The sequence below is a fragment of the Typopeltis vanoorti genome, chromosome 1 (assembly GCF_054136105.1).
Source record: "Typopeltis vanoorti isolate ZY-2024b chromosome 1, IOZ_Tvanoo_1.0, whole genome shotgun sequence".
NCBI classification, from domain to species: Eukaryota; Metazoa; Arthropoda; class Arachnida; order Uropygi; family Thelyphonidae; genus Typopeltis; species Typopeltis vanoorti.
This window is the reverse complement of record NC_143549.1, coordinates 133,110,735-133,136,386: the sequence shown is the minus strand read 5'-3', so window position 1 is coordinate 133,136,386 and position 25,652 is coordinate 133,110,735. Positions and strand designations below refer to the sequence as shown.

The following is a 25,652-nucleotide window of genomic DNA, read 5'->3' as shown; positions in this document are numbered from 1 at the left end:
TGTGTTCAGATGATGACAAGCATAGTCGAAACGGACCACACCCCATCACCCCCCCCCTCTGAAAATCAGTTGCTGTTTTCAACCCCTTCACCCTTTCCCACCCTATATAAATATAAAAAAATGCTCCGCCCATCTCTAATAATATAACATATATTATTCAAAAAACCTGGTTTTTTTCCATTTCTATTTAATTCTCCCACATTGCCTACCCCCCCCCCACAGTAGTTTGGACATTGCAGAAAGAAGAAAAGCCACAACACCCAGAAAAAGGCATGTGTAAATTTCTCTTCCTTTATGCTACATATATTGGTAAATATACATCTACAATGCCCTAAGAATCTGTGAGTAAAAAAGCCAATGACATTTAAACAGGGGCACTCCTAAACAGAAGCAGGCAAAATAGCCGTAAATATAATAGTTTGTTAAGAGGAGTAACATGGGAGTTTTCCCAGAAATAATATCCATAAATATATATATATATATAATGACTCACCCAAAATGACCTAGAATATTCTATGTCTTGCTGCTTACTTGGCGAAGGTATTTATCACGTCCTCATAGTTCAAGTGCCCTTGTAATATCACTCTCAATTTGTAGAACTGCCAAGTTGCTTAGCCTTTCTTCTGTCATAGTTGTTCTATGGTAGTCCTTCAACCTTTTAAGGGCAGAAAACAATCATTCAGCTGAGCAATTTGTTGCCATCTTATACAGAAAAATCATAACAGCAGTGTCCAGATTGGGATATATACACTGTAGGGCTCCTGTCAAATTTTCTGTGAAAGTTGTAGGAATGTATTTATTTCTAGGCCACTTGATTTCAGGTGCGCTCTGAAGTGCAGACATTCATTTACAAATTCAGGTTCAATATCAGTCGAAAAGTGTTCTTGAAGTTTTTTTTGTCCCTTTTATGACGTCCTTTTCACATATCACATGCATTGTTGTGAGAAACCAGAACTCCTTCGAGAGGTTTTCATACGACACTTTTCTTTGATTCATTTTGAATGAGAGAGAGAGAGAGAACAAAATTGTGTCATAAGTATCAGTTTTGAAACTGACTGATGGATTGTACTCATCTTCATTTTCGTTACTTTCATCTGAGCTGTTGTCAAAAAACCTGGTGGGCTTTTTCTTCCTCTTTTTCTCTTCCTCATACAAGTCAACTCCACTAAGTTTCTTGCCCTGTTCTTCATAGGATTCATAGAGTAACTCTAGTTCTTTGAAATATTCTTCGAGGGATCTGTACAGTTCACACACAGTTCCTATATCAATGTTTACACTTTGTAATTTCTTCCTTGTGGCATTCATTCTTGTGAGAATATCACCCCATAGGCAGGTCATGAGCCCAACCTCCAGTGACTGAAGTTGCTGTAGAATCCCGCTTGCTTCACATCGCGTAACTTTCTTCTGGGTGGTGTCATTTTCAATTTCGGACAAAGTGCAAATTATTTCCTTCCATCCCTCATGCAGACTTTGAGAGGCATTATCACGAGCTGACCAACGAGTAGGCGAAGGACGTTTGATTACTTTTGCAGAAGTTTTCAGGTGCTTTCTTAGAACACTCCACCGATGTGCCGAAGATGTGAAAAACACATACAGTTTCTGAAGGACATCAAAAAATGAGGAAGAGTGCCTCATTTTTTGATGAGGTACTCTTTAGAGACAGAGAATGTCCAGCGTACGGTGTGAATTCTGCCAATGGATTTATTTCAAGAATTCTTGCTTGCAGTCCTGTGTACTTGCCTGACATGTTACTAGCATTATCATATGCCTGCCCTCTGCAATTTGCTACATCAATTCCAAGCTCGTTTAGTGAAGTCAAAACCGCCTCTTGTAATTCTTCAGATTTGTGACTTACGTTAGGAATGAAATGCTCCACAGGAGTTCCATGTTCTTTCACATATCGTACAATCAAGGACAGCTGATCAACACCAGACAAGTCTGGTGTTGAGTCAACACTTATGGAATAATACTTAGCTATTTTAAGTTCTTCCACAATAAATTTGATTACTATCTCACCCATTATTTTAATAAATTCCTCATACGTGGCAAAGGAAAAATAGGAAATGAAACCTTTTCCTTTTTTCCCCGCTTTTGGCAATGTGCTCAGCAAGAAAGGGATCAAATTCACTAATTAACTCTAGACACATCATTACATTTTCATTATGCACAGAACCGAAATGTCATCCTTTACCCTCAAAGCAAGTCCTCTACTGGCTAATGTTTTTACAACTGCACCTACTCATTTTAGCACCACCTTCCAGTACTTAATTTCTTCTTCCAGTTTCTGAGTTATTTGTAAGTCAATTCTCTCTGCATGATTTGCTTTTTGTTTCAGAGCTATTAGACAGTTAATATGACTAGTTGCTTTCTCGTGATGACTCACTCGTGCTTCTGCATTTTTCCAGTCATTAAATCCACTGACAAAGTAACTATCGTCAGCTCCCCCTCCACCAACAAGGCACACAGAAGATCTTTCCGGTACTAGGAGAGTAAACAAGAAAATCTCTTATTATTTTTTTTGCCATTAATCAGATTCCTCTCAGTGAATTTCTTAGAAGCATGTCTTACTTTGTCAGGATAAGCTGTTTGTGATTTTGAAAGATCATTGTCTAAATTTTGTGGAAACCTGTTAACTGCGATATACTCGCATGTTACGTCATTTAGAATCCATTCAGCTGGGTCATTATTATCACCTCTGCTGCCAAATTGTTGGGATTTGTTGTAGGCACGTCATTTGAAACAGATTCAATTTCCATCTCCTCAACCACTTCTTGTTCTTTTTCCAAATCACAATTACTATTAGCAGATACCAACGCAAAGAAACTGTCCAGTTTTCTTGTCTTTGATACTACTTCGTTAATTTTCGCTTCCTTTTCTTTTTTCCTCTTCTTATATTCACTACCACTAAGTCACTTTCTACCATCACTCATGTTTTAAATAGTAATTTAAAACACGCAGGAAGTATTATCAGAATGATTTACACAATTTATAACTTTTTAAAAGCAAACACTAAAACAGTATTACCTCTACTCTGATGACAACATATGACAAGGGCACTGAAAACTCTAAAAATAATTTCAGATTTAGCATGTCTTAACTGCCACAAAGATATCAGGATACTGAACTAAAGAGTTGAAGGAAGGGCAACAATCTTAATTTAAATTCGAAATAATAACAACAATACAGTAGCTTTTCTTGCATGTGTCTTGGTCTGTATAGTTATGCAGAATCTGATTACATGCCAATATGCTTGCAGACTAAACTTACAAAGAGGAAAAGAAAAATATTTCTCTACTTGTGAGTAGATGCGGCATATAAGGAACATGTTATAATTACAAAAATGAGAGCCTGGAAATTTCTGCTGCCTCTCAAAATTTGCTGCTCTAGGTCTGGGCCTATACCTAAATATGCCCACTCTATGTACTCCTGATTTCATACCTCTTGAGTATTTTTTACCAATGTTCTATTACTTCTTGTTTTGCTCAGCAATCTTTAAAGTAATTATTCTGGACATCTTGAATATCCTCAGTTGTCGTGTCATTTCACGATTTCTGATTCCCTTAGTGTTCTTTCTAAGCTTTTTAACAGCCTCCAAAACATTTTGCCATCTTTCAGATATTTAGCTTCTATATTCTTATCATTTTCCCATGATTTTTGTTTAACTACTTTTACACACTGCTTTGCTTTCTTACATTTTTCTGTGTATTCTTTCAGAGCACATGTTGATTTGCTTGCTAGGTACTTTTGATATGCTTTTTTGTTTATTGTTTGCTTGTTTAACTTCCTGAGTTCACCAAGGAGTTCTGATTTTTTCTATCTTTACAGTCAACTCACCAACCCCAATCCCTCACCCAGCTGAATCAGTCAATGTTTTATTGAGATGCTCCACTGAGTCTCCAAGGTTTGATTCTTGTTTTTGAACTTTTCATTTTTTTCTTGAATGAGATTTTAGGAAGCTGTGATAGGGGAAGGATAGGTATAGCAGTGTGTTAAGCAGTGATTTAAAAGTTGAGTTGGTTAAGGACAGAATTCAAGAATGGGTGGATCAGAATATGATACTCTATAGGGGCCAATATAGTTTTGTTAAAGGTTGGTCCTGCCTTAGCAATTTATTAAATTTTTATAATAGAGTGACATCTGAGTTGGACAAGGGGAATGGCTACACAGTGATACTTCTGGATTTTGCTAAGGCTTTTGACAGGATATTCAATGGAATACTGTTGTGCAAATTAGAACAAATAGGGATGGATATTAAACTGGTGATATGGATAAGAGAATGGCTCATAGAGAGATACCAGAAAGTAGTGTATGGAGGATCAGAGTCCAGGATGAAGCAGGTGACCAGTGGTGTGCCTCAGGGCTCTGTGCTTGGGCCGTTATCGTTTAATTTGTACATAAATGATATAGGAAATGACTTGAAGGGAGATATTCAGTTGTTTGCTGATGATGCAAAGTTGGGTAGCACAATAAAAAAATCAAGCTGATATTGAGTTTGTAGGTTGATTTAAAGAAGCTAGCAAAATGGGCAAAAGATAATGGATATCAGTTCAGTGTGGAAAAGTGTAAAGTCATGCATTTTGGGATTAAAAGATTACCAGCTGTACTCCAAGAGATTGATGAGGCTAGGGACTTGAGTGTGTTGGTGGATAGGGAGTTGAAATTCAGAGGGCACATTGTTAAGCTAGTACATAGGATTACTTGGTTATTGAAGAATACATTAACATCCAGAGATAAAGATGTTATTATTCTTCTTTATAAAGCATTGATATACTTCCACATCTGGATTACTGTGCTCAAGTCTGGTCGCCTGGATTCCTTGGAGATGAGGAAGTGTGCAGAGGGTTCAGAGGAGAGTGACTAAGTTGGTGAGTGGTGTAAAAAAAATGCTCCCTACATTGATAGATTGAGAGTTTGTGAATTACAGAGGTTGGTTGATAGGCAGAGAAGAGGGGATATGATAGAAACATTTAAGTTACTACAAGATTTTTATAAGATTGATGTAGGGTAAATATTTCAACTGTGTGATAGTGATGAAAGAACAAGAGGTCATCCCTGGAAATTAAGAAAAAGTGTGGTTAAAGGGTGTGAGAACTAGATTTTTTGCTTGGAGAGTGGTGAATGAATGGAATGCATTGCCTGACTCAGTTGTGAGTGCTTCGTCTGTTAATGAATTCAAGAAGAGGTATGATAGATATTGTTTTGATAGTTTGGGTCTCTCGCAATGAGTCTTCTGACTCCTACCCGTATAATAATAATAAAAATAATAGTGAGTTGTGGAAAAGAACAGATATAGTGAATACACATAATGACTGATTGTAAGAAACAAAAGACATGCAAGCCAAAAAGGGAATATCAGTGGTTGAAGAAAGAGGTCTGCATTTGAATGAATATGCTGATGGACATTTGTTAGTGTGACTGCTAGGAGTTGGGGAGGTTGAAGCTAAGAAGCATGAGACAAATTATGAGAAAAGAGAAGAAAGGTGGATGACAGGATAGAATGAAAGACATAAGTGTAAGAGGTGGATGAGCAATAGGAATAGGGAGGAGGAGGAGGAACAAGAATAGGCAGAGTAGGACAGGAGGTGGGATACAGAGTGCAATAACTATAAAGGTTGACACAAGTCTGGGTAGTGGCCCTTTTCATAATGAATAGTATTATACACATCCAAAAGGGATGTGTATATGTGTGTGTGCTTTGTATTATGGGATACTAAGGCAAATGATGTGGTCATTAGCCTCTATATACAGGTAACCTGTTCATGAAGATACTTCACGCACAAACTTTGGTTGCTTACACTTGGATAAAGGATTAAACAAGAATATAATTTCTTGACAAGTTTGTGTTTTAAAAAAAGTGGACAATAACTAATATAAAGAAATATGCTGTAGGTGGTATAGAGATAGCTAAAGACAGAGGTGTAGAAATATATTAAAGAGACAGGAAAGTTGCCAAGGTTAATGAGTGAAATTGCACAAGAGAATAATAATAATAATAACAACAGAAGCACAGCTGCTTTAGGGGGAAACAAAGAAAAGATATAAAAGGCACCAGTGTATGTAACAGTTGAGGATATTTGGTATAAATGATGAAAATAAATAGGATATCTAGTAGTACATTGGTTTTAGAATTTAGAACATAATAACTATAAAATATTTAGACAAAATGATTGGACAACTAAGAGGAACAGTAATATTAAATGGGAATGTTAATTATGGGAAAGAGTGAATTTCTGGAGTTCCTGATAAAAATACAAGGTTTTAGATTTTTAAATAGCCTCATAAGATATAATTGTAAATAAGAAATCAACACCATAACCAGTTTGGGAGCATGATCAGGAGGAACTGGCAAAAGAGGTAGCAAAACAGAGAAGATTTTAGTTAAAAAGGAATCAAAGTGGAACTGCAGTAGGTGATTAGGGAAAGTCCTGTAAAATTAGCTTATGGAATGATTAAAACATCTGAAATAAGCAATACAACTGTATACCAGTAGTCAAGTAATAAGGTAGGGTGGAATGGATGAACAGTGAAATTAGTCTTTTACACAGCATTGTATTAAAAGAAGTTATGGAAGAAATACAATATAGCAAGCAATGACAAGTCATTGCTGTTGATATATCATTTAAATAATATGGATATAGAGTGTAAGATGATTGATAGATTGCATCCTCCATGGCAGTTAGATGGCTAATTAACTAAGAATGTACTTCGTACTGATGAGTGATGTGCAAAAAATACAGAAGTATTTACTTCCCAGAAGGGAAATAAATACTGGTTGAGCTAAAATTATTAGTAATGAGGATCTATAGAGTTCATATGGTTCATGATTATGTCTTCTTCTCCTCCTCCATTCCCCTGTTGTGTAATCTCTTACTGGTCCGAAGACTTTTCTAAGGATTTTATTTTCAAAGCTCTGCAAAGCTTTTATATTTTGTCCATCATGCTCCAGATTTCTGCTCCATAGAAAACAGTGATTATCGAGTATATTCCTATTTTAACTCTGCATGAGAGAATTTTGGAAAATAATAAATGATGTAATGAATGATAAGATCCATTGGAGGCATGTAATCTAACTTGTATTTCTGTACTAGTTTTATTATCTTGAGTAATCAACTTTCCAAGATATTTAGCAGGAAATGGCATTCCGAAATTTCAGTTTATCAATGGTAAAACTGGTCGTATTCCCTTTAGTTATTGTTTCTATATGTTTTTTTAAAAAAATATTCAATTTTATCCTTGGTTGATTTAAATTTCTAGTTTTAGAGCAGAAATTTTGAGTTTTCCAAATATTATTCTAATATCTTTAACATTTTCTCCAACTAGGCAGATATTAGCTGCACATCCAACATTCCAGTTCTACTTGTGTTATCTTTTACAGTTTCTCTAATACATTTTTCTAAAGCCAAATTAAATAGAATGGGTGAAAGGGTATCTCCTTGCTTCGAACCTGTCACTATTAAGACAAGATTCAGCTGAATCCTGTCTTCTTATTGGATGTTGGATATTGCATCCATGGATGCAACATGGATCCATGAATATCTTAGTGTGAAAATCTGGTCAGCTGTGGACCTATTTATTCAGAGTTCTGCATGATATACCCCTATATTTTCTTCATCATACGGTAAGATTCTTTTTAGTATAATATAAGATAAAATTCTGTGGCCTACAAATAGAAACAATAGCCCTCTATAATTTTCAATTCGTTTTTATTTCCTTTTTTTTATATAGTGATATGATTAGTGATTCTTTCCATTCTAAGAATATATTTCTTCGCTTTCCCATATTAAATTTACCAGTAGATGTATTTCTGTAGTTAATTCATTACCACCATATTTGAAGAGTTTGGTTACTATTCTATCAGTATCTGGTGCTTTTTCTGAGTTGCTTTATACTTCTACTTCAACTAGTGAAGGTTTAAATATTTCTGGGTGACAGGAATGATAAGTTTTCTGTTCAAAAGTCTCAGGAGGCTCATTGCAGTTTAGGAGTTTATTAACATACTCTCTCCACCTGTTTGCCGCTTCTTTTCTAGTAGCTAATGTTTGTTCTTTATGATTGTTAATTATTGCTATTTTCATATAAAGATCTGTTTTTTGGTTTCTTCTTTCATAGAAGAATTTTCTTTTGGTTATTTAGCATTAATTGTTTTTTCTGTATTTCTCTGCTTGTGTAAAAATTTTCTTTTCTGCTGTCTGATTATTTTATTGGCTTTCTTGCTGCTCTCTCTTTGTATCTTTGAGAAGCATGAATATCAAATGTGTTATTAAGTTAGTTACTTCTATCTTTTTCTTTACTGTCATTTCACATTTTACTGTCTTCAGTAAACTTCTTCTTTTTTTTTTTTGCTATTTTACTTTGAATTCAAATTGATTTTTATACCTACTTTTACACTATCCTTGATATGTTTCATATGTTTTTAATATTTTCATTTTCTTTCAGCTGATCATTTTTCAATTTTTGTTTTAAGTTCCGTCTCATATTTTCTTCTCTCCTTTCTTTTATCTAGTTGTTAATATTGTACCTCAGTTGATTCACATGTGCAGAACAATATTTACTGTTTATTTTGATCCTAAGAATAGCACCAATTAGGCACAGGATTCTCTAAGAGCATCAAGCATAGGTTTGTGAAGGGAGAGTTTTTGACAATCTATATACATTTTATAAAAAAAAATGTGATGAATGCATTGTTTAAGGGAGGCTCATACAGTGTTATATTTAAACTTCATAAAGGCAACTAACAGATTGTATAGTAGCTAGTGGAAGTTGAGAATGGGTATGAATAATGGATTGGTGAGATGAATAGGATAATTAAGGTATAACCAGATTGCAAGGGGAAAAGGAAGATAATTGGCATGCCACTGGGTTTTGTTCTTGAGGCCACTAATTTGATAATGATACTGCATGTGGTCTGACAGGAAATAGTCAGTCAGTTGCTTGCTAATGATAGAATTCAATTACAAAACTGAATAAAGTTATAAGTGAAAAAGATGTCAAGTTTCTTCAAGATGATTTAAATAGGTTGGTAAATTAGGCAGACAAGTTGATGCCACTGTTTTAATGTTTCCAAGTGCAAGGATTTACATTTCAAAAAGCAAAGGCACAAAGTTGTGTGTGTGTGTGTGTGTGTGTGTGTGTGAGACTAAGAGCACACACATACATGCTGTATTGATAGACCTGGAAGTGGATAAGATTCAAGATCTAAGGATAATGGCCGCTGAAAACCTAAAGTTCAGTGGCACATTTTGAACATATGCGAAGTTCGCAATGCATATTTCTGCTTATAAGGAGGACACTGAAAAATAAAATTAAGGAGGTGGTTATGCAAGTGTATAAAATATTATTCAGACCACACTTAAGGCTATTCTGCTCAAAATCGGTTGCTTAGTTTCTGCAAGGATGAGGAAATACTGGAGGTATCCAACAACAAGTATGTAAAGCACTATTAAGACGCTGTTTGGTGTATATTTGCTGAGGGTATTTTACATCAGGACTGAGCTTATTTTACCAGATTAATTATAGAAGAAATCAGTCACAGAATGTAGGAGTAGGAGAGAATGAAAGGCTATCCCTGTAAATACATAGAGCTGTGGGTGAGTGGCATACACTTCCATGTGCATGTCACTCACCCACGATAACAATACTACTTGAATGGCACCCTCTATGATCAGTCTGCTGATTGCATAGAGGTGTTAATAATAATAATAAAATTTACATGTTTTTTGCAAAAGGCATACTCAATAATGAAAATTTTACCAGGGCAAATTTTTTGAATTTCTTTACATTTGAAGACATTTTTAAAATATCACAAATCATTCAATGACAAACTTACAAACACACGAAGAAAATATTGCTTGAAATAAGAATATCTACATGCATTAGAATATAGTTTTCCTGTTTCTCAGTACAATAGTTTGAATGCAGTAAAAACTGCACGATCATCCCTTGGGAATAAAATTTGAATTAGAAATTGACTTACCACAATTGTTCTTGATACTGTGTCCAACAGAACTTGAAAACTTCGATACATCATCAGTGCTTGCAGTACAGTGCTCAAGCATTGGCTCTTTTTGTTTCTTTGATGCCCAATGCATTGACTAAATTAACGAAAAGAAATATTACTTCAGTGATTAGTTCAACAACTAACTAAATGTTGCTTACACATTGGCTATGCTTATGTCAATATATTTCTCAATAAAGTAAAAAAAAAAAAAAAGTTAAAATGAAATAGATAAGAAACATATTTAGGCCTAAATACTGTTTGAAGCTTATTATGGTTTAATGGAATGAAACAGAGGTTTAATGATTCCAGTATTTCAACTTTACCATAGAGGCATCACTGGGGATAAAATTTGCAACAACTTGCATCACACAGATTACATAAAGAATAAGTCAAAGAAATTAGACTGCAAGCCTGAAATCCTCATAGGAGTGCCTTCTATGGATTAACATCTCCAATTTTGATATCAGGTTTAATACTACTTTCCTTCATAATGTGATCCATATAGATAATGAATAACAGAGGGGATAATGTACATCCTTGTCTCACTCCAGATTTAACATTAAACCATCTTCCTGTACTTCCTTCAATTCTAACTGTTGACTTACACCTCAAATACAGACTAAGTATTGCTTGATATAAAGCCCCATTGACACCATATAACTGTAGCATATTGAATAGCTTCTCTCTTGGCACCTTGTCATATGCCTTTTCCAGATCGACAAAACTTAAATACAGATCTTTGTTATATTCCCATGATTTCTTCACTATTTCTCGTAAATTGAAGATCTGATGATGACAGCCTCTATTTGGCCTGAATCCAGCTTGAACTTCACCAAGCTTTTCTTCCACAATTCTTCTCAACCGTTTCTCAAGTACACTGGCATAAATCTTACCAGGAACACTGAATAGGGAAATACCTCTGTAATCCTCACATTCAGTTTTATTTCCCTTTTTATATATGGGTACTATGAGAGCTCTACTCCAATCATCAGGAATTTGCCCCTCTGTTTGCCTTCTGAACTATGCAGTGCAGTCACTGTAAGAATTTTATACCACCATACTTCAGCATTTCTGGTCGAATATCATCTACTCTCCTGCTGCCTTTCCACATTTCAAGCCTTTAATGGCTTTTTCTACTTCAAGTATGGCAAAATCCTTGAATCCATATATTCAAGTATGGATATATATTCTTGACTGTATGCCTGTTCAGTGTTTTTTACCACTGTACTATCACTGCTTGTTTCATTTAGCAATTTTTCGAAGCAATTACTCCATACTTCAAGGATATCTTTTTCTCCGGTTTTCATGACACCCATATCATCTCCAACTCCTTTTACAGCACTCTTTCCTCCATTCCTAAGCTTCTTCAACAACCTCCAGAATATTTTGCCACCTTCTTGATATTTATTTTCTATGTTCTTGCCAAAGTCCTCCGATGATTTTTTTTAGCTAGTTTTACAAAGTGTTTAGCTTTCTTATATTTGTCTCTGTATTCTCTAAGAGCACAAGCTGATTTATTTGCCAGGAACGTTTGATATGCTTTTTTCTTTTCCTTCACTGCCTCTTTAACTTCCTGTGTCCATCATGTAGTTATGATTTTTCTATCCTTGCAGACCTCACCACATGCCTCTCTGGCTGAATCAATCAGGGTTTTCTTCAAGGCTTGCCAATGAATCTCCAAGGTTTGGTTCCTGTTCTCAAACTCTTTCATTTTTTCTTCAATAATCTTTGTGTATTTTAGTCTACAGTTCACATCTAAGAGCTGCTCAACTTTTATTTGCTTTAAAACTTTCTTACATGTCATTGTTTTCAATATGAAATTAAATTTTCTCCTGCTCAAGACTAAATAGTGATCACTTCCAATTTCAAATCCTCTGTACACTCTGGTGTCTTGCACCATGGAGAAAACATCATTATTAACAATAACATAGTCAATGAGACTTTTCTTATTTCTTGCCTCTTCTCTCCATGTGAATTTGTGCACATTTTTATGTTGGAACATGGTGTTAGTAATAACCAGTCCATATCCTGAGCAAAATCCAACAAGTATTTGCCATTATTATTAGCTTTGCTCCTTTCTCTAAATTTTTCCAAAATATTTTTGTATGTCTGACAATCATTTCCTACTCTGCTATTTAGATCCCCAACAAGGACCAACTTTTCCTTTTTCATTGTGTCAGTTGCTTTCTCTAAAGACTCAAAAAATTCCTCCACTTCTACCTTAGTAGAACTTTCTCTGGGATCATAGGCACAAATAAGTCTCAAGTGGGCCCATTCTGATATTTGCCCACATCACTCTCATTGAGACTGCCTGCCATTCAAGAAGATTAGCCTCGTATTTAGCGTTCAATACTATGGCTACTCCTTCTTTTCCTTGATTGTCATTGTCTGAATATAACATTTTGTATTTATTGATCAGAAAGATCTTGCCAGTTTGTCTTTTTTGTTTCAGTCATCCCTATTATGTTGATCTCTTTATCTAATTCTTCAGCTTGCTCCATTTCTTTGCCATTCAGGCTTCTTATGTTGATAGTACTGATCTTTAACTCTGGTGATGTTGAGTTGCGGTGTGTTTTCAGATTTGTTCCAGTAGCTGACCTTTCACTGTTCGCCCTGGTTCCCTGGTGAAAACAACGGGGCTTTGTTTAACCAGGCAATGCCCCAGCCAGCATGAAATTTTGTCATGTTGTACCATCATTTTGGATTTTGGTTTAAGCCAATAAGAATACAATTTGGTCGGCTAAATCCCAAATTGCCAGTCTATCCTCGTTCGTTCAGTATCCAGGTAGATACCCAATAGGGTGCACCACGAGAAGATAGGATTGGACATTATATCAGAAGCCCTGGTCGGTTCTCCGCATTCCTTTAAAGGCTATGTGGAGGTCTCCTCCTAATTATACAGCTTTGAACCCTTAAGAACCCCCTCAAAGCACAGCTTTGACCCTTAAGCACAATAAGAAATAATCCATTGAAATCTCAAGTAATAAATAAACAAATACACTATTGCATGCAGATGAAAAGGTGATAATATCATATAACTTATAAAGAGTAGTATGTTAATTTGAAAACCATAGTAGAACAACATAGTCTACAAACGCATTTTGTACTATGAATTGTAAATAAAGTAGTGGCAACACTGTCAGGAGATGTAGTTGGTAACTCAAATGTTACGTTTGACAGATAGAGGCAATAACTGTATGTACTGTACATGTGCACAAGGTGACACAGCCTATTCTAACAAGTGTCCTTATGCAGAGAGATGGTTAAAGCCAACATCTCAGTGTGCAACATTCTAAGGTGGTATGTTCACAAGATTAGAACAATTATCCTGGATTGAGGTCCAGGTTGCACAAGGCAAAACTGTGAGCAACTGTTATCATGGCTTTAGCGAATCCTGTGGTGATAGTACCCTACTGTACCAGACTGGGTCAGTGCATTTTGTGTGGGGCCAGATCACTCAGATGATAATCACCATCCAGGATGACTCAAATGAACATGTTGAGCTTGTTCAGAGACTCCTCACGGTTGATCAGCAATGGACTGTATGCCAGTTGGCCCAAGAAACCAAAATAAACCACCAAAGTGTTTGACACATCCTAAAACAGAGACTCAGTACTGCAAAATTTCAGCTTGTTGGATTCCACATCACTTGACTGTGATTTAAAAGTGACCCAAGTATGCAGCTGCTGGTCTCCATTTTTAATGATATGAAAATAAAGGGGATGTATTTCTGAATCGTATCATAGCCATTGACAAAACTTTGGCAATGACTTATGAGCCTGAAGTGAAGAGACAATCCAATAAATGGCACCATTCAGGATCACCCTGTCCGAAAAATTTTCACTAGAAAAATCGAGCAATCACTTACGATGTTTAAGATTTCATTCTTCATCGTGCTGTGCCCCAAGGGAAAACTCAATGCACCATACTATAAATGAATTTTGGAGCACCATTTGCATCTGGATTTAAGGAGAAAGAGACCACATTTTTTCATGGATTTTCCACCGTGTTTGTTGCACAATGCAGGATGTCATGTGTCACAAATGGTGATAAGAGATGTTGGACAAGTGTTAATGAGAAGTATTGGAACATCCTCTGTATTCATCAGATAGGAGTCCTTGCAACTTTGACTTTTTCCCAAAAATTAAAGAACCACAGAGGTCTATAGTTTCATGATGTGCAAGAGGTTCTTCGAGTAATAGGTTGCACTATCACTAATATCAACAGGCAACACTGATGATGGTATCCAGCAACTCCCACAACTTTGGAAATAGGTACAGCACACGGCAGGAGATTACAATGAAAGGATGTAACTGTATAGACTTAATAAACTATTTTACATTTTGTGCACATGCTGCAACTATTTTATTTACAACAGAAAAGTACTTTTAACTAAGAGCATTTTAATTACCTTGGATACACTATTACATGAAAGTGAAAAACATATTATATTAAAAATTTTAAATTTTTATAACTTGTAAGTTGATAAAAAAAACTATCTCATAATTTTCATGATTTTATTATTGTGACTAGACAACTATGAGATCAACATACTAGGTGCATGAAGTTCATTTTAGGTCCAACAAAATCAATTACATAAAATACCTTAAAACATGCTATCCTTTAAAGCAAAACGTTCCACAAAAATCCTTTTTCTTGCTCAGCTATGCTATATCCTGCAATAGTCCCATGTCCTTTGTCTATTTTGTGCTGTCCTTTGAAAAAATCTTCACTTAACAGATATTGATGTTTCTGTTTTGTAACTAACCCTCTTAACAAGCTATATGTTTCAATCATATCTCTACATTTCCTAATTCCATCCTTACCAACACTTAACTAACAAAAGAAAAGCTGTAGTAATAATGGATACTACTGAGTTCAACAGAAATATCTCCCTTCTATTACAAAATCAAACCATTTATCAGGAGCTTACTCAGAACCATACCAACAGCCAAATCAAAAATCACTCAACAAAGTGATTAGCTGGAATGAAGACACCATCAAAAATCTGAAGTCCCATTATTGGAAGAACTCCACATTCCTATGGCCTACCAGAACTCCATAAAGGAGTCCAATTCAGATCTATAGTTGACTGCCTAAATGCCTCCACATATCTGTTGCCCAGCCAAATTCCTAGCTTGTCTTTTAAGCTCCCACACAGGTGACAGATGAGCCTCTGAAAAATTAATTTAGAATTTCTGACAAAAAAACCTAACCTTTCAGCCTAGAGACATCATGGTCATGTTCTGACATCCAGTCCTTATTTACAAGGGTACCTCTAGCTGACACACACTCCAAATGTCATCAGAAGAATTCCCTTCAGACGTAATCAAACTGTTTAATTTTGGCATGCACTCAGGCTGTTTCATATGCAGAAACCAATTTTATAAACAGATCAAAGGAACCACTATGGGAAGCCCCTTGTCACATGCATGCCAATTTCTACAATATTCTCTTCAATATAACTTCAAGATTCCTGTTGGGTATGCTATGTGGATGATATGTTTGCCATCTGGCCAGTCTCAGAAGCATCTCTACAGCTTTCTTAGCCAAATTCAACACCATGAAAGAAAAAAATGATGGAAAATTAGCCCTCCTGGACAGCCTCCTTTCATCTGGAATACAATATCTGGTTACTGTAAACCTATCTTTGCAGGCTGCTACATATAAGAAGATTCAGCCTATCATCCATCTTAAAAAAATAGGCACCTTCAAATCTTTGCTCAATAGAGCACATTATCTACTCCAATTCCCAAGCTCTCCAAGAAGAACTGTACACTATTCAGTGCATCATACTTCAGAATGGCTCACCTCAAGATGTTTAAATACATCCTGGACACATACAAGCCTAACCCTCCAAGATGAACTTGTACAGTGAGTCCCTATCCCTAACATTGCAGACATCTCAGATAAAAAGACCCTAAACAGATAAAGTTTAGTCTCTACATTCTTCCCTATCAACAAAATCTCCTTCTGGTTACCATCCACACAAAACAGCTCAGTCGTTCTGTTCATGGTGTTTACCAAGTTCAGTGTGAGTGCCTTGGCTTGTACTTTGTAGAAACAGAATATTCAATCAAAAATGACTATAAGAACACCTATCATATATTAACAACAATAAACCTGAAAAATCACCTTGCTCAGCAGACACTGACCACAATATCCTCTGGTCCAATAGTCACTTTTTATGTTGGTGCTATTTTAGGTTGGATCGGTTATTTAGAGAGTACTGAACCACTTCTACATTGTCCAAACCTAAATTGGAATGACTGCCTATCCATTGCCAAGATATGGGAGAGTCTCATCTCCATAAATGGCAATACAGGCAATAGTGTGCTCTCACCCTCTTTTTTTTAAAATAGAATGCTGTGTCATTCAATAATTTTGTTTATCTAAATTTTGTTAATTTTTGTATTTCAAATCATTTTAATTTACAGAGCACAGCCACATGCCAGAATGCCACTATACAGGTGGCATTCTGGCATGTGACTGAGCTCTGTATAAATAGGATTAATGTTCTACCTTCACCTTGTGATTATGCTGATACACTGATATGTACACCTATTATTTTAAGCACCAGTAGCCTAATGCTCAGTGCAAAACTGAAGACGTGTGTGCTTTTGTGACTGCTAATGCAAAAACACTAATCTTTGAATACAGATTCCACAAAAATGGAAACCTGACTGTATGTTTTTTTTGGCAGTAACCTTTTCTTTCTCTGAATGTTAATTTAAACTTCCACTTTCACCACTTCCCAAACAAGTCTGCATGATCACTCTCACCAAGGTGGAGGTGTTGATGCCTCATCAACAACCACATTCTTGTGAGGATATTATCAAATCCAACACTCTAAAATCTTGTGCTGTTTCCATCACATGCCGCTTTAGTTATCCCTCAGAAATTCAATAAATTCACTCTCATTGTTCCCATACACTATCTTCTCCTTCCAATCCTCATTCCAGTAATTAAAATCTCCCGTTAGGATCACCTTTTTACATGCCCAACCAATTTGCCTAAATATTTCATAATTAGTACTGTCTGCATTTCCCAGCCTACAGCAATATCATATTAGATATACTATACTGTTAATTTAAACTTCCACTTTTGGTGGAAACAATTCTTCTGTTATCAATAACAGTACCCCCCCCCCCCCATCTTCATTATCCTTCTGGACAATTGTATACCTTTCCATTTCTATTCCTGACAGTACATCATCTTCAGAAAACCAAGTTTCACATACACAAATTATATTTGGGTGCTAACTCAATCAATGCAATAAATTCAGTTCCCTTATTTCTAATACTCCTTACATTAGTATACAAAGAATCCCTCTCTCTTTGAGGCCATCCCAGTGACACCATCACTCTATACTCTAGTTGCTATACTACACATTTCTCTTCGATCTGATCACTCCTATTTTCCTGATCCTAACTCTGAATACCATTCACATCCATCTCACACCCACCTTTATGCATTCCAGCACTTTGTCCTCCAATAACCATATCTTCAATCTTGTATTCATCTTCCTCCTGTCCTTCCACAACCTGCTTCACTATCTTTCTTTGATCATTAGCTACACTAACTTCATCTTGATTGTGTGCCATCTCAGAAATCAAATTTCTTTAAATGTCCACCACCAAGGGTATTCATATGCAACCATCATCCTTAAACCATTATAACTTCCCTTCGAATTCACTCCATAGATTCACAAACTGAAAATCCTTTGCCTTCCAAACTCAGCCAACTTACCATTCATTATCTCTGCTCTTGCTAACCACTTTCACAACACCATTATTACCCTTTACCTTCCATAACAACATCCTCAAATCCCTATCCAAATTCTTTTTTCCACCATCTAAGGCATTTGTACCCATAACTACCACTAAATTTGATGCCTTTTCTTTCCTTCTATGCAAAGCACCAGTTGTTTGTTTCAATTTATTCAACATGAATAAATTGAAAATTTATTCATGTTGAAATTTAAAACATTGTTTTAAATTTTAAACGTGGAAAAACTGGAAAACATGTTTTTTTTTTACCTTGTTATTCATCACACCTCCAATGACTGAATGTGCATACAACACTATATGATTATTCTTTGACAATTTCTTCCTATTACTAACTTCCACCCTTTCATTCAAATTAGCTACCCTCTTCTTTAGATGTTCAATCTCATCTTCAAGACTTTCACTCTTCATTTTCGTTAACTTTTCCACTCCATTCCCTTTGTTATCATTACTAGCACTTCTATTTGATTTTCGATTACTACCAGTGATGCCAACATTTTTAAATGCTCAAACCTATCATTATACTTCTTGCATACATTAATACCTGTATTATTTTCATTCATCATAACAGTCCAAAAAATCTTTCACATTTTTTGATACATACATAAAACAATTCTTACAGCAAATCTACTGAGAAAAATCCAGGGCATCCTTGATCTTTATACTGAAGCTTTCCAAGCCACTGATGTGTGCACCTTACAGATGCCATTTTCAGAATGCAGCAAGGACACAAACAAACAAAATTAGGATAACAAACACAGCTGAAGAACAGTTGTATCCAGCATGAAAAAAATGAAACACTATTATAAGAAAAAAATGCACACTAAACTACTTAAAATGCTGTTTTCTTAGCACAGCTGAAAAATACTGCTACATTCACTAGCAACATTAGTAACACTAAACCTATTCAGTGTTGCAAAAGTTGAGATTTAATGTCATGAAGTAACTTAGCAAGTGTTTTGCAAAACCCAGAAATAGTACAACAGACTCTCACGATAATGAACTTGTAGGGGAAAAAGGAATAGTTTGTTACAGTTTTTTTTCTTTTTTTTTTCAGCATAATGTGATAGTATGCACCTTTAGCTGAGCCTTCTTGGTAGTATGTTATAATGAGTAAATTCATTATGGTGGTGTTTTGCTATAATCAGAGTTGACTGTATATGTGTGTGTGCAAGAGAGTAAGAAGTAGACTTTTTCAATTGAAAAGCAGCGAGTAAGTGGAATGCATTGTCAGAGAGAGAGAGAAAGTGGTGAATGTATTTAAGGCACTACACAATTGGGACAGTAATAATTGAGGGCAAAACCAACCTTAAGCCAATTGGACTGACTGCACTCATTCAGGTCCTGCACTGTGTGATAAAGGAAGAAATTTAAAATTTGATAACATTTTGGAAAATATCAAGAAATAAAAAACCAATAAAATTTCTTTATAATTAGTTTCTTTTTTAATCAATAAATATATTATGAAATTTTTAAGATTGTTTAATAGCATGTATTACTAATATCCAATTATCTTAAATTAGGGGCCACACCAAAATGATCCCAACTGGACCCTGCATTTGCTATGGTCCATTGAGAGACATCTTGTGGTGAATTTTTCAACTCCATAAAGATATACAAGTAATAATAACCCAATCCTCAGGTTAATGTACAATATGACTTTAACCATCTCTCTGCATAAGGACACTTGTTAGAATAGGCTGTGTCGCCTTGTGCACATGTACAGTACATACAGTTATTGCTTCTATCTGTCAAGCATAACATTTGAGTTACCAACTACATCTCCTGACAGCGTTGCCACTACTTTATTTACAATTCATAGTTTACAAAATGCATTTGTAGACTATGTTGTTCTACTATGGTTTTCAAATTAACATACTACTTTTTATAAGTTATATGATATTATCACCTTTTCATCTGCATGCAATAGTGTATTTGTTTATTTATTACTTGAGATTTTTATGGATTTTTTATTGTGCTTAAGGGTCAAAGCTGTATAACTGGGAGGAGACCTCCACATAGCCTTTAAAGGAATGCGGAGAACCGACCAGGGCTTCTGATATAATGTCCAAACCTCACCTTCTTGTGGTGCACCCTGTAGGGTATCTACTTTGATACTGAACGAACAAGGATGGGCTGGCAATTTGGGATTTAGCCAACCAAATTGTATTCTTATTGGTTGAACCAAAATAAAAAATGATGGTACAACACGACAAAATTTCATGCCGGCTGGGGCGTCGCCCGGTTAAACAAGGTCCCCCGTTGTTTTTGCCAGGGAACCAGGGCGAACAGCGAAAAGTCAGCTACTGGAACAAATCTGAGAACACACCCCAACTCAACATCACCAGAGTTAAAGATCGGTACTATCGGTACCATTTAGGCTTCTTAGTACTATCGGTACTAAGAAGCCTAAATGGCAAAGAAATGGAGCTAGCTGAAGAATTAGATAACCAGATCGACATAACAGGGATGACTGAAACAAAAAAGACAAAAACTGGCGAGATCTTTCTGATCAATAAATACAAAATGTTATATTCAGGAAATGACAATCAAGGAAATGAAGGAGTAGCCATAGCATTGAACACAAAATACGAGGCTAATCTTCTTGAATGGCAGGCAGTCTCAAGTAGAGTGATGTTGGCAAATATCAGAATGGGGAATTGAACAATGAGACTTATTTGTGCCTATGGTCCCACAGAAAGTTCTACTAAGGTAGAAGTGGAGGAATTTTTTGATGCTTTAGAAAAAGCAACTGACAGAATTAAAAAGGAAAAGTTGGTCCTTGTTGGGGATCTAAATAGCAGAGTAGGAAATGATTGTCAGACATACAAAAATATTTTGGTAAAATTTGGAGAAAAGAGCAAAGCTAATAATAATGGCAAATACATGCTGGATTTCTGCTCAGGACATGGACTGGTTATTATTAACACCATGTTCCAACATAAAAATGTGCACAAATTCACATGGAGAGAAGAGGCAAGGAATAAGAAAAGTCTAATTGACTATGTTATTGTTGATAGTGATGTTTTCTCCCTGGTGCAGGACACCAGAGCGTACAGAAGATTTGAAATTGGAAGCGATCACTATTTAGTCTTGAGCAGGAGAAAATTTAATTTCACATTGAAAAGAATAACATGTAAGAAAGTTTTAAAGCGAATAAAAGTTGAGCAACTCTCAGATGTGAACTGTAGACTAAAATACACAAAGATTATTGAAGAAAAAATGAAAGAGTTTGAGAACAGGAACCAAACCTTGGAGATTCAGTGGCAAGCCTTGAAGAAAACCCTGATTGATTCAGCCAGAGAGGCATGTGGTGAGGTCTGCAAGGACAGAAAAATCAGAACTACATGATTGACACAGGAAGATAAAGAGGCAGTGAAGGAAAAGAAGAAAGCATATCAAAAGTTCCTGGCAAATAAGTCATCTTGTGCTCTTAAAGAATACAGAGACAAATGTAAGAAAGCTAAACAATGTATAAAATTAGCTAAAACAAAAGTCATAGGAGGACTTTGGCAAGAACATAGAAAATAAATATCAAGAAGGTGGTAAGATATTCTGGAGGATGTTAAATTAGCGTAGAAATGGAGGAAAGAGTGCTGTAAAAGAAGTTAGAGATGATAAAGGTGACATAAAAACAGGAGAAAAAGGTATCCTTGAGGTATGGAGTAATTACTTCGAAAAATTGCTAAATAAAGCAAGCAGTGATAGCACAGTGGTTAAAAACACTCCACAGGCATAGTCAGGAATACATATCCATACTTGAAGTAGAAAAAGCCATCAAAGGCTTGAAATATGAAGGCAGCAGGAGTAGATGATATTCGACCAGAAATGTTGAAGTATGGTGGTATAAAAGTCTTACAGTGGCTGCACTGCATAGTTCAGAAGGCAAACAGAGGGGCAAATTTCTGATGATTGGAGTAGAGCTCTCATAGTACCCATATATAAAAAGGGAAATAAAACTGAATGTGAGGATTACAGAGGTATTTCCCTATTCAGTGTTCCTGGTAAGATTTATGCCAGTATACTTGAGAAACGGTTGAAAAGAATTGTGGAAGAAAAGCTTGGTGAAGAACAAGCTGAATTCAGGACAAATAGAGGCTGTCAGGATCAGATCTTCACTTTACAACAAATAGTAGAGAAAGCATGGGAATATAACAAAGATCTGTATTTAAGTTTTGTCGATCTGGAAAAGGCATATGACAAGGTACCAAGAGAGAAGCTATTCAATACGCTGCAGTTATATGGTGTCAATGGGGCTTTATATCAAGCAATACTTAGTCTGTATTTGAGGTGTAAGTCAGCAGTTAGAATTGAAGGAAGTACAAGAAGATGGTTTAATGTTAAATCTGGAGTGAGACAAGGATGTACATTATCCCCTCTGTTATTCATTATCTATATGGATCACATTATGAAGGAAAGTAGTATTAAACCTGATATCAAAATTGGAGATGTTAATGTCAGCTCTTTGCTTTATGCAGACGATGCTATTCTTCTAAATAAATCTGCTACAAGTCTGCAAGATTCCCTGATTAAATTGAATAACTGTTGTAATAGATATGGTATGAAGATCAGCAATAAATAGACAAAGACAATGAAAATAGGTAGAATTGTTGAAAATGTCAACTGTGTTGTGAACGGGGAACCTGTAGAACAAGTAAAACATTTCAGCTACTTAGGCACGAATTTTACTGAAGATGGTAAATTAAATGTGGAAATAGACAACAGAATCAACAAAGCTGGTATGGTAGGCAGTCAATTGAAGAAATTCATATGAAATAAGAGAGGAATTAGTCGGAACACTAAATTAGCTGTATACAAGACAGTGTTCAAACCAGTTTTAACTTATGGATCTGAGAACTGGGTCAGAAGTAAAACACTTGATCAAAGACTAGAGACCGCGGATATGAGAGTCCTGAGAAAGATTAGAGGCGTGAACAGATGACATCAATGGCAATATCATATTAAAAACGAAGATATTAGGAAAGAACTTGACATTGTCAGCATCTAGGAATGCGTTAGCAGAGCTAATCTCAGGTGGTATGGTCACTTAAACAGAATGGGCGAGGAAAGATTAGCAAAACAAGTGTTCTCTGCCAGGTTGGCAGGAAAACGACCGAGAGGAAGACCAAGATATAGGTGGATTGATACGGTACAAAGTGCCTTAGATGATAAAAATATAAGATCTGATAATGTTGGAGTCTTGACAAGTAACAGACTGATTTGGAGAAAAATTGTAGGTAGGAAGTTAGTAATGAGGTAAATTTTTCATGTAGTACTATCATATCCTGTACACCCCTTGAGGGTACATGTCAAGAATTTGATGATGATGATAATTACATGACCATAATTAATTACACACAACTCTCTAAAAAAAGGTAACAACTCACTGTATGTGATGCTTTATTTAGATTCAACCACTGCTCAAATGTCATGGCTAAGCCTCCTTTCAGCCATTTATCATACATTTTTCTTGTTTCAAGATTTGTAAGTACATCTTTAGCACACTGAAGTCTTTGAAATTTTTCAGCTGGAAATAATTTTAAAAAAATATCTTACTATCATATTTCATTAATTAAATTCATTTTAAAATGGAAAAAAAAAATCTTCCTAGTCATTTTATGAGTGCAGGACAAAACCTCTTTTCTCTGTTCCCATACTTTAACAGAAAGTTTTTTTTACTGAAAATATTATTATACTTTTGGTAAATATTATATTATAATGAATTAAATATATTTAATTTATTAAATCTAAATTTAATAACTATGTTTATTTATTATTCATTTAAATAAATTTAATGATAAATTAATCCTGAAAACTATGATAATCAATGTTTTATTTGTCTCAGCATTGCACTCAGGTTACTATTTAGTGATCATATGATCTAGACCTGTATCTTAGTAGTCACTGTTGGTTAGAGCAATGTGTGTGTGTCTATATATGGCTGATGGCTGCTACATCTAAGGCATCAGTTCTTCAGCCCCTGTGATATCAATGTCTGTGGGAATATACTATTGCTCTGGGCTTTGTAGTGTTTTTAATCATTTATATTTTCTCCTAGTGCCAAAAAAAAAAAAAAAAAAAAAAAAAAAGGCGACATTCCCAGAGAAATGCACTTTCTTGCAAAGGTTGTGCTCTGGAGGTGAAGCAATTACTTTCTGTTACTAAATACACATGATCCAGATCCTTAAAAGGTTGAAGCAGCCAAATTAAAGAACACTTTAAAGGCAGCTGCTTTGACCAACAGGCTAGATCTGCCCTAATTGTTACAGATGCAGCATATCAACAACCACTTGAAGTCCATCGTGCTTCTGGCCAACTAGACTGGACTGGACTAGACTCACCATGCATTTTGAAGGATTATACCTGGTACCCAACATCTAACTTGGCATATTTGTTTAATATTATTATTATTATTATTCGTGACACCTCCAAGGAGTCCGAAGACTCATCGTAGGAGGACACCAAATGTACAACTCTCCGTCTTCCACAGAACCTCTACTACCAATCACCTACATCAATGCCATCTATTGCCCACAACCACCACCACCACCACTAGTATTTTTTGTCTGTAAATTGTATGTGTTCTGAAGGGCCAATTTGTCTGTATGCAGGATGAAAAACCCGAGTTTCCGGGAGAAAAAACCCTGCTACCTCTGTATGAGATTGGCTAACTCACCTTCGATTGAAAAAGTCCATATAAAGATTCCTCCTGTCGCGACGAGAATCAAACTCAGGCTTTTTCCAATCGAAGGGCACAATGTATCGGCGTTCTTCCAATTGCAGTATATGGAGGCGCTAATATTAGTCTTGCATTGAGTCAAGTTCAAAAGGAGAGGGAGGAAGACAAGATTGTATTGCTTTGTAAGGGAGGTGACAATACTTAAACATCAAATTATAGGCCAATCTGTGCATCAACACTTTAACAACAACACATCAATCAGGTGTTGTGGTTAAAGTGTTGGAGAGGCTAGTGAGAATCAAGATCCAAATTTGGGTTTAAACAGGTATTATCTTTTATGGACAGCACAGATTCGCTAAAGGGAAGTTATGTTTTAGATCTGTTCACTTATTACAGTAAGGCAACAGCTGTATTGGACGAGAGCAGATGAGGTAGGGATAGATTTTAGACTAGTTAACTGGATTGGAGATTGGCTATCTGATAGGTATCAGCAAGTTGTGTATGGGTAGCAATATCCCAGAAGAGGAAAGTCACTAGTAGTGTGCCTCATGGGGTCTGTTTTATGGCCATTGCTGTTTAAACTGCATGTAAATGATATTGGGGAAGATATGAATGGGTGATGCAAAGTTGAGAAGAACTATGAGGAACAGAGCAGATATTGTGGCATTATAAGAAGACCTGAATAGACTGAGTGAATGGGCATCAGAGTGGGGATGACAGTTCAAGTTGCAAAATGTAAGGTTTTAAAATTTGGAAAACAAAGATGCAATGCAGAATTTACTTTTGGCGGGGATACATTGTTAGGGGTGGAGGAAATGAGAGATCTTGGGGTGATGGTGAATAAGGATCTAAAATTTAGAGGACATACTGTCAAAATTGTGAAGAAAACACAGCAAATTCTGGCAATGATGTAGAGGACACTGACTTTTAGCAGGAAGAAGATTCTGGTTCCATTGTAAGGCCTTGATTAGGCCACATATGAACTACTGTGCAAAGATTTGGTCAATTGGTTTTCCAAAGGATGAAGAGGTATTGGAAAGGATCCAGAGGAGATTGACTACTGACTGAAAATTGCATCTTTGAGAAGATGCAATTTGCAGTCTAGTGGATAAGAGGAAGGGAGGTGATATGATAGAGACTATAAATTGGTAAGGGGTTGTTATAAGATTAAGGCTAAAGAAGGTTTTCA

The 25,652-nt window shown here is 35.8% G+C and overlaps 1 protein-coding gene across 4 annotated transcripts in view; it reads right to left on the bottom strand.

Annotated features, from left to right (window-relative positions):
• jdp (DnaJ domain-containing protein) overlaps window positions 1–25,652 on the bottom strand; it is a 93,081-nt gene that overhangs the window by 33,537 nt on the left and 33,892 nt on the right. For all 4 annotated transcript variants that reach the window (XM_090393868.1, XM_090393852.1, XM_090393877.1 and 1 more), the window contains exons 3-4: window positions 23,172–23,311; window positions 9,974–10,091 (exon numbers count right to left, since the gene is read on the bottom strand). In XM_090393868.1, the coding sequence (XP_090249994.1) occupies window positions 9,974–10,091; window positions 23,172–23,311 (258 nt within the window). The remainder of the gene's footprint in view (window positions 1–9,973; window positions 10,092–23,171; window positions 23,312–25,652) is intronic.